The sequence below is a fragment of the Apium graveolens genome, chromosome 9, assembly GCF_009905375.1.
Source record: "Apium graveolens cultivar Ventura chromosome 9, ASM990537v1, whole genome shotgun sequence".
NCBI classification, from domain to species: domain Eukaryota; kingdom Viridiplantae; phylum Streptophyta; class Magnoliopsida; order Apiales; family Apiaceae; genus Apium; species Apium graveolens.
Genome location: NC_133655.1, coordinates 261,640,955 through 261,650,385, shown reverse-complemented (window position 1 = coordinate 261,650,385; position 9,431 = coordinate 261,640,955). Strand labels below are relative to the sequence as shown.

At 37.2% G+C, this 9,431-nt stretch overlaps 2 protein-coding genes across 2 annotated transcripts; one reads left to right on the top strand and one right to left on the bottom strand.

Annotated features, from left to right (window-relative positions):
• The first annotated feature begins 3,542 nt into the window (after positions 1-3,542).
• LOC141686232 (pentatricopeptide repeat-containing protein CRR2, chloroplastic-like) lies at positions 3,543-4,052 on the top strand. Its single transcript, XM_074491280.1, has one exon. It carries the CDS (start codon positions 3,543-3,545, stop codon positions 4,050-4,052), a length of 510 nt encoding a protein of 169 aa, XP_074347381.1.
• A 4,173-nt stretch (positions 4,053-8,225) lies between these two features.
• On the bottom strand, positions 8,226-9,204 carry LOC141686231 (ubiquitin-like-specific protease ESD4). Its single transcript, XM_074491279.1, has 4 exons — positions 9,055-9,204; positions 8,799-8,957; positions 8,628-8,696; positions 8,226-8,555 (listed from the first exon to the last, which is right to left on the bottom strand). The coding sequence occupies exons 1-4, from the start codon at positions 9,202-9,204 to the stop codon at positions 8,226-8,228; spliced, it is 708 nt and encodes a 235-aa protein (XP_074347380.1).
• Between the last annotated feature and the right edge of the window lie 227 nt (positions 9,205-9,431).

The window sequence follows — 9,431 nt, the reverse complement described above, 5'->3', positions numbered from 1 at the left end:
GAACCTTTAACTTTCCGGCAAGCTATGGATTCTTCTGAGTCAAGGCACTGGAAGGGCGCTGTCAAGAGTGAAATTAACTCTATTGTTTCCAATGGAACATGGGAGTTGGTTGATCTCCCTCCTGGGTGTTCTACTATTGGGTGCAAATGGGTCTTTAAAAGGAAGTTGAATCCTGACGGCTCAATAGATAAGTACAAAGCTAGACTGGTAGCTAAGGGTTTTAAGCAAAAGGAAGGAATTGATTATTTTGATACATACTCTCCGGTTGCAAGAATGGTAACAATCCGAATGCTTATAGCATTGGCTTCAGTCCATGGTCTTATCATTCATCAGATGGATGTAAAGACAGCTTTTCTTCATGGTGAACTTGAGGAAGAGATTTATATGGATCAGCCTGATGGATTTGTTGCATCAGGCAATGAAAGGAAAGTATGTAAGTTGATCAAGTCCATCTATGGCTTGAAACAAGCTCCCAGAGATTGGCATAAAAAGTTTGATGAAACTATATTGCCTTTCAGTTATAAGATTAATGAAAGTGATAAGTGTGTCTACACTAAAGTTAAAGGTAATGAGTGTGTTATCTTGTGCCTATATGTGGATGATATTTTATTGTTTGGAACCAATATTGAGATTATTAACGAGACTAAAGAATTCTTGAAAAGGCATTTTGAAATGAAGGATATGGGTGAGGCAAGTGTGATTCTTGGAATCAAATTGATTCAGTCCACTGAAGGAATAACCTTGACTCAATCTCATTATATAGAGAAATCTATACTTGAAAAATATGGTTATTCACAGTGTAGAATCGCTAGTACACCTTATGATTCGAAAGTTGCCCTTGTCAAGAATACTTCAGGAGTGCCTGTGTCTCAGTTAAGGTATTCTCAGATTATTGGGAGCTTGCAGTATCTTGCTAACTGTACTAGACCAGATATTTCATATTCTGTGTCTAAATTGGCGAGATATACAAGCTGTCCAAACAGAACGCATTGGGATGCTCTTGATAGAGTACTTAGATATCTAAAAGGCACAATGTACCTTAGTTTACACTACAGGAGATTTCCTGGTGTGCTTGAAGGGTACAGTGATGCAAGTTGGATAGCTAAGAAGTCTGGTTCCAATGGAGTGACTGGATACGTGTTCACCTTGGCTGGTGGAGCAATATCCTGGAAGTCAAGCAGACAGACTATTGTTACTCGGTCTACTTTTGAGGCTGAGTTGTGTGCACTTGATGCCACAGGGACGGAGGCTGAATGGTTACATGGACTTATGTCTGCAATACCTGTAGTAAGCAGACCGCTTCCTGCTATTGCTATTCACTGTGATAGTCGAACAACTATCGACAAGATTAGCAGTAAAAAGCATAATGCTAAAACTAAGAGACACATCCAAGTTAGACTCAAGTCTATAAGGGGTTTAGTGACTGATAGGATCATAGCTATAGAGTTCATAGGAACTCAGAATAATATAGCTGATCCTCTTACTAAAGGACTGGAACCTGCAGTGGTCCTTAAGTCAAGGTTGGGGATGGGATTGTCAACCCATCATAATTCATCAACAGTGGGAACCCAATACACATGAGAGGAGATCCCTTGAAGTGTATTCAATGGGTAATAACAAGCTGTAAGGATGAGTTGGTAGTACCTTTGCTACATAGATGATACTATAGTATCTGAGTCTATCCCCTGTAAACCTAGAAGGTACTGACACTGCCAGAAAAGCAAGAGTGTTGAAACTCTGAATGGGATCAAGTCATTTGACGAGATAGAGGCAGTATATCTCTGGAGATGCCCAGCTAAGCGAATGTAATTGTGTGGTCGCAATTAGAGGATAGGGTTAATCCTTGAAGCATTCGACGAACAGGATCGAGACATGACCATTAATGTCTCAAAGCCGTAGATTGGCACCATAACCTTTGACTTGTCGTCGTCTATGGAATATGGTTATACTAAACGGATTAAGATTCAAGGTGAAACATTCCATCTGAGTCCGATAGCCATTGAAGTAGAGGAATTAGGAGGGTTCAAACCCGGAAGGGTACCGACTCTGAAAAAACAAGTCATGATGGGAAATTGATCACATTTCTGTATGGATTTGTGGGGGATTGTTAGAAAATTAGGATTTTAGAGCTTAATTTAATTATGTTCTTGATGTTAATCCTAAAATCTAATGATTGGAAATTGTTCAATGATATTTGAACTTAAATTTTCATGTATGGTTTTAAGAATTTTCTTAATGAAATCCATATGAAATGAGAGATGAAAGTAGCTTGGAAAAGCTTGGAAAATTTGAGAATGTTTGTCCCACATTGAAATAAATAAAGGGGGTTGTGTGCTTTATATGGTATTACCCACATGAGTAGTATACAACTACTAAGGTGTGTGATGGTCCATTGTGTTGTTGTGTGCTTCACGCGCGCCCCGCCCCGCCACGCACCGCACCGCACCGCACCGGACCGGGTCGGGTCGGGTCGAAGGGCGATTTGGGCGGATGTCTCGGCGTCTCGCGTACGCGAGGCGACCTGGGCGAGGATTTTATTTATTTGAGAATTATTTTAATTCGAATTTATTTATCGGTGATTGGATTATTGGGCTGGGTTCTGAAATAGGCTAAGTAGTCTAAATATATTGAACCTGCAAATAATCTGATCTGTAACAAGTTCTGATATAAGAATCAGAACTTAAGAACTGATGAATAAAATCAGAACTTAACAAGTTCTGATATCAGAATCAGAACTTAAGTACTGATGAGTCGAATCAGAACTTAAGTACTGATGAGTCAAATCAGAATTTAACTTAAGTTCTGATAATAATGTGGGTGTTAATGTGAAAAGCTGTTACAAATAATTTAAATTCAAAAGCTGTTCAGTTTTGATTTTTTCATTTATGAATTCAAAATCTGATCAGTTTTGATTTTTTCATTAATGGAGCAGTTTAATTCAGACATTAAGTGTGTGGACAGTTTCATTTTCCTCTCCTATAAATAGAGGCTAAACTGAATGAATACTATACACTACATTCTTATCTCTTCTCTTCAACCTCTCTGTATTTCTCTCCCATAAGTCCTGAAGTGCTGATTTTTTCCGGCGACTGAGGTGCTGGTCGAAGTGGAGGTTTTGTTGCTGCTGTTAACATAAACTCCGAGCTGTTTTATCCTGGTGGAGATATTGCGCACATCCCAAACGCAGCAGGTAGGGGGCAATAATCTCTTCAAGAGCAGCCAGGACTTCGAGCAAGGCCTGGTGACTCAGCTGTAATCATTTTCTTGGCGTTTTGTATCTGTAAACCTTTATTTCAATCACTGTTGAAAGCTATGGTTTTGGGTACATCTTTCTTTCTCTCTACGTTATTTCAGTTACTGATTTTGTTTACCTGCATGTTTTGTTTTGTTAACTGTGGTCTTGGCCTAAACTTGTTAAATTCTTTATACACTTGCCTCTATGTTGCTTTACTTGTTAGTGAGTTTCTCAACATGTCTAACGCCCTGTTCGTGCTTTTACTAATTCTGGGTGTTGTAATAAGACTCTGGAGGTTAATAATCAAATGCGTTTCTTGGGTTTTCATGCTGATCATTTTACTTTGCCTTTTGTGCTGAAGTCTTGTGCTAAGTTATTTAGAGTTGGGTTGTTTGATTTTGCGGGGGATTTGTTTAGGATGATGTCAAATAGGAATATTGTGTCTGGGACTGCTATGGTTTCGGGGTACACGCAGAGTGGGTTGGCTGAAAAGGCATTAGGGTTGTTTGATATGATGACGAATGAGCGTTCAGTGGTGAAGCCTAATTGGGTGACAATTGTGTGTGTATTACCTGCGTGTGCACACTCTGCTGCTCTTGAGCGCGGGAAGAAGATTTATATTTATGCTAGTGCGAATGGTCTTGACTCAAATTCAAATGTACAGTCAGCTCTTATTGCGATGTATACTAAATATGGTAGTCTTATCGATTCTGAATATTATTTTGGGAGGATGCATTCAAGTGAGAAACATTTAGATGCTTGGAACACCATGGTTACTGCATATACTTTTCGTGGTAAGGAGATTGAAGCTGTGTAATTGTTCGAGGAGATGATAAGTGCGGGTGTGCAACCTGATGCGGTTACATTTACCAGTTTGCTGTCTGGATGCAGTCATTCGGGTCTGGTTGATGTTGGCTTAAAATATTCTGATCACATGAGTTTGGTGTACCTTGTGGAACCTTGCTATGAACATTATGCTTGTGTTGTAGACATTTTGGGTTGTGCAGGCCGATTGTTGGAAGCATATAACCTAATATCTTGCATGCCAACGCAAGCAGGAGGGAGCATAGGGAGGTGCATTATTAGCTGCTAGCAGAAAACATCGGAATTTAGAATTTGCTGAAATATCTGCTAAAAAATTATTTGTCTTAGAGCCTAATACTAGTGGGAAATATATCCTGCTTTCAAAAATGTATGCTCAAGCTGGGATGTGGGATGAAGTGAGCAGTACAAGAGCTTTGTTGAAGAGTCAAGGCATGAAGAAGACCCCTGGATACAATTGCATTGATAATAACGATAAAGCACACTTTTTCCTAGAAGGAGATAAATCACATGTACTGGCAAAGGAAATTTATACATTGTTCGAGGACTTGCTTTGACAAGATTAAGGCAGCTGGTTATATACCAGATACCAGTTTTGTATTGCATGATGTTAGTGAAGAGGAGAAATAGGACAACCTTCTTACTCATAGCAAAAAGCTAGCAGTAGCATTTAGGCTTATTTTTACAAGTCCCGGTACAATTCTCCGAGTCACAAAGAACCTCCGCATATGTGGTGATTGTCATACAGCTATCAAGTTTATTTCAAAAATATATGACTGAGAAATCATTATGAGGGATGCAAGTCACTTTCATAATTTTAGAGACGGGTTATGCTCTTGTGGAGGCTATTGGTCATTACAAGTTGTGCTTACTTTTTATGGAGTTCTTTTCTAAAGGTTGTCATTCACCGTAGGAGGGTCCGTGAAGTGTCTGACAATATTAGTATCATCTGACTATAGTAATTTGTCAAGGGACTAAGGGATCATATGGTTATAAGTGAGTGGAGCTGAATGAGTCATTGACCACCCGAACACATATAGTTGAAGCAAAATGATACAGATCAGCCAAGACCTAAGAACAAATATAGTGGTAACTATATATTGAAGTATAATTATCAGACTTGTAATAAATTATTAATTTCTACCCTGTATTACAGTGATATACATATTTAATTTCACTAAATTCTAAATATGATTTGAAGAAATTTTCAAGATATAAAATTTGCTTATTTAATTTTTTTATATAATAGGTAGTTATTTTTTAATTTTAATATTGTTTTACCTAGTTCCCATCGTATAATCTTTATATCCCGCGTGAATAGTAAATGTGACAATTCTGGTTTGACTCTTTTTCGAAAATCGGGTCAAATCCTGATTTCGATTTGAAATAAGCATAAGTCTCCTGACTCAGTCAATTTAGCTAAATAACATGACTACCACATACACCCAAAATATTATGATCTATTGGTGAACATAGTAGTAATACTTTGCCTTGTAAACTGAACAAAAATCCTAAATTTTATAGATGTGAAATTGGGATGTTACAATATATATTATTTTATTTTAACACCATATACTAGCCAGACTAAATTCAACTAAATAAATTTATTTTTGTTTTATTAGCCGGATTAATAGTATAACTTTATTTTCGTTGAAATGAATAGTGTATATTACATAGTATTATCCCGAGATCATTATACTTAATTTTTAATTTTCTCTTTTTTTATTATTAATTCATTTAAAATTATTAATTCATGTAATTCATAATTTACATTTTAATTTTGTTTCAAAAAAATTATAACTTATAAGTTATGATTTACCAAACACATTATCAACTTATAAGTAATTTATACGTAAAATTATTCAAAAAACCTAAACAACTTATAAGTTACGATGATCATGGGCTCGTTTGGGTTATCTTAAACCTCCGTCCCTTTTTAGTTGTCACATTTCCTTTTATAGAGGTCAAATTGACCAATTTTTGACCGAATATTAAACATTACTCTTATATTATTTAAAAAACACTAAAAATTATATATAAACGTAGATTACATCTACTTTTCGGTGATGTAATTTTTTTATTTTGTTCAATTATAAAATATTAATAAACTTCGATCAAACTTTAGTCAATTTGACTGGGTCAAAATCCTGGCCGTTGGATTGTTCATCCAACGGCCAGGATTTTAAAAAAATATTTCCCCTATCCGCGTAACGCTGCCTTTCCGCGTAAAATAAGCGCGGAACATCTTACCCTTCCGCTATTAATAGTATCGGAAGGACTGTACTTGCAGTTTATAACCCTAAAATGATCACACTTTCCTTTTTGTGCAACTTTTGTCAAATTGGAGAGCAAATTTGGGGGAATTATTGGTTTTGTTCATCCTTACTCACTAACTACATTTGGTAAGCCCAATTTCTTGTTTTTTTCTTGTTGTAATTATGGATAAGATGTTTGCTAGGTTTGAAGGTAGAAAAGCTTTGAAAAAAGTGATAATGTTGTAGATAGTGAGGTTGTTGATGTTAGTGGTAGTTGCTTACGTAATGATAATGTAGATTATGTTAACCTTGTTAATGATTGTGATGAAGATGTTTTTGTGAGTTAACATAGATTTGAAAATGAAGATTTGCCTGAAAAAAGTGAGTTTATGCATGATAGTAGTGAGACAACGGATAAGAGTGTTGTTGAAGAAGAAGATATTATAATTCCTTTCTTGAGTCAAATTTTCCCTAATTTAGTAACCGCCAAAAATGTAATTAGGGCCTACACTTTGAAAAATGGCTTTGCAATTAAAATCCAAAATACACAAAGACGTGTGGACAGAACAATATATGCCCGTACTTATATTTATAATTTAGCGAGAGAAAACTGCGATAAAGAACCTATAGAGGATGAAGAAGTTTTGATTGGAAGTATCGGTAGTGAGAAGAAGAAAAGGCGTAGAGATAAACTTCCTAGAATTGGATGTAAATTTAGGATTTATGTGATTAATAGGCGAAATACAAGACATTGGAAGATAAAAACATTGGAGTTAAATCACAATCACGATGTTGTGTCGCCTTCTAAGATGAGTTTGATTAAAAGGGAGCGACATGTAACCGCCGCCCGAAAGAATTTAATTAAGAGTTTCCATGTTTCGAGTATTGCTCCTAGACAACAAATGAATATATCTGAAAAAATGACCGGAGGAGAGTAGCAAGTAGGGTTTCATGCCCAACACTTGAGAAATATCATGCGTGATTTTAGAAAAGATAATTTGGGTGTGAATGATGCTCAAGCGGGATTGGATTCATTACATAGGTTAGAAGAGGAAATTGGAGAATTTTTTTTATTCGGACTCTAATTGATGAAGAAGGAAGATTGAAGTGTCTTTTATAGGTTGACCCCCGGTCGTTGTTGGCCTACAAAAATTTTAGTGATGTGGTTGCATTCGATACAACATATCGAACAAATACGTATGCTATGTCGTTTGTGCCTTTCACCGCGGTGAATCATCACTATCAATCGGTTCTCTTTGGATTTGCACTAATGCGTGATGAAACTAAGACTACATTTGAGTGGGTTTTGGGTACTTGGTTAGAGGCTGTTGAAGGAAAAGCACCTTTGGCTATTATCACCGATCAAGATCAAGCGATGGCGGGGGCAATTCAATCTCAACTACGAGACATTTGTTGTGTTCGTGGCACATTAGTAACAAATTATCGGAGAAGCTCTCAACCTACTATGTAAAGGAAGAATTTAAAGGTGACTTCAACAATTACATATATCACTCGTTGACCGAAGAAATTTTACAGCAACCTGTAAAATTTTAAAAAAAAAAATTCGCCAAAATTAGGCACCCCTCCAAATATGGCCCAAATCGCCAAAATTTTTCAAAACCTTAAAATTTGAAGTTTCTCCAAACCTTTTAAAATTTGCACACAAGTGGATGGGGGCCATTATATATACAAATCAATAAAAAACAGAAACAAAAAAGCTTAAAAGGGGACGGGAAAGGGACACGGTCGATAAACGACCGATATAAACGAAACAAGTATCACTTGTAATTAAACTGAATAAAAAGGTACGTGATGATGTTAGAATGTAAGGAAACAAGTTCAACTAAACTATACAAGCACAAGAGTAACTAAACTACACAAGTTCAACTAAACTACACAACTAGACGAATGACCTAACTGCTACTCTTTCCGGCTACCCTCTCCATCCTTTTTCTCATATGATGTGTTGGTATGAGTTTAGCCATCCCTCTTTGAAGCTCCTTAGCAATCCTATAACGAAAGATCTCCACGTCTGAGGCATCCCAACACACTTTAGCGAGGTCATATCCCTGCAAGGTGTAGTCCATATATTTGCATACGTATACACCACAATCTGAGTAGTTATCTTGTTTAGGCATTGCATCCCTAACATGAACTAAAGGCTCTTCATCTGGGACATTTTTATTCTTGCCAACATAACGAAGAATACCTGCAACAACTCCAACCGAACACACAACAAAAAACTACATCAATTCACGAAAGGAATAAGGAAAGATTCAAAACTATAATATAAGGTGTCGTCGAGGAAATATTACCACACACTCTTCTTCTTCGGGATATTTAGTGTTGTAGTTCATAGGATCAAGTACCATCACGCCCCATTCCTTTACATAAAATACCATGAGAATCCAATGATTCTTATTCACGTTCGCGGGAACAAATATGTAGTCTACCTGGTTAATTGGTGGACCTACCCCACAACTCACCCAAGTAAGAAAGAAATGCATGGTCTTCGCAGAATAGGGATGTGAGTAGTCCACTTTCTTCGCCAACTCCATAAAAAGTAGATCCATGAAGTAGTATGAAGGCATCCTCGGATACACCCCCGCTGCAGCTATGGCTTCCTCACGATCACGCAATAACCACTGCAGGAAATAAGTTATCACACAACAATTATAAAATATAAAAATTTAAAGTGAAATAAAAAGAACAACATAAGTGAAAGAAGCTCAAAGATTATACCATGTAAGCATATATGATCCTATCATCTAGCCATCCTTTGGGTTGCAAATTCCGCATAACATCTGTGTCCAAGGTCCACATAAGATTGTGTTTAATAGGACCACTCCCGGGCAAACCTCCACATCCCCAATCCATCCTAATAGCCTCCATCATCTCCCACTTTAGTCTCTTATTTATCTCTCATTTCTCTTCAACAGGGAGGCGAATATCCATCTTCTCAGCCCTCGAAGACGACCCTGATACAAATATAGATGCCTGTATAGGGGCCTGTGACACCTGCTGAGACGGCTGTGTCATGTCAATGACATCGGGCACTCGAATCCCTCCAACTATAGGCCTCATCGCCTCGGGAGATAGCTGAACATGCTGGAACACCG

What these genes read in the sequence shown, in the direction of transcription:
- LOC141686231 (XM_074491279.1), bottom strand. Translation starts at nt 9,204, where the DNA reads ATGGAGGCTATTAGGATGGATTGGGGATGTGGAGGTTTGCCCGGGAGT. An exon ending in TGCATTTCTTTCTTACTTGG is followed by an intron (nt 8,697 to 8,798) that starts GTGAGTTGTGGG and finishes TTTTATGTAAAG; the next exon opens with GAATGGGGCGTGATGGTACT. An exon ending in CCGAAGAAGAAGAGTGTGTG is followed by an intron (nt 8,556 to 8,627) that starts GTAATATTTCCT and finishes GAATTGATGTAG; the next exon opens with TTTTTTGTTGTGTGTTCGGT.
- LOC141686232 (XM_074491280.1), top strand. Translation starts at nt 3,543, where the DNA reads ATGCGTTTCTTGGGTTTTCATGCTGATCATTTTACTTTGCCTTTTGTG.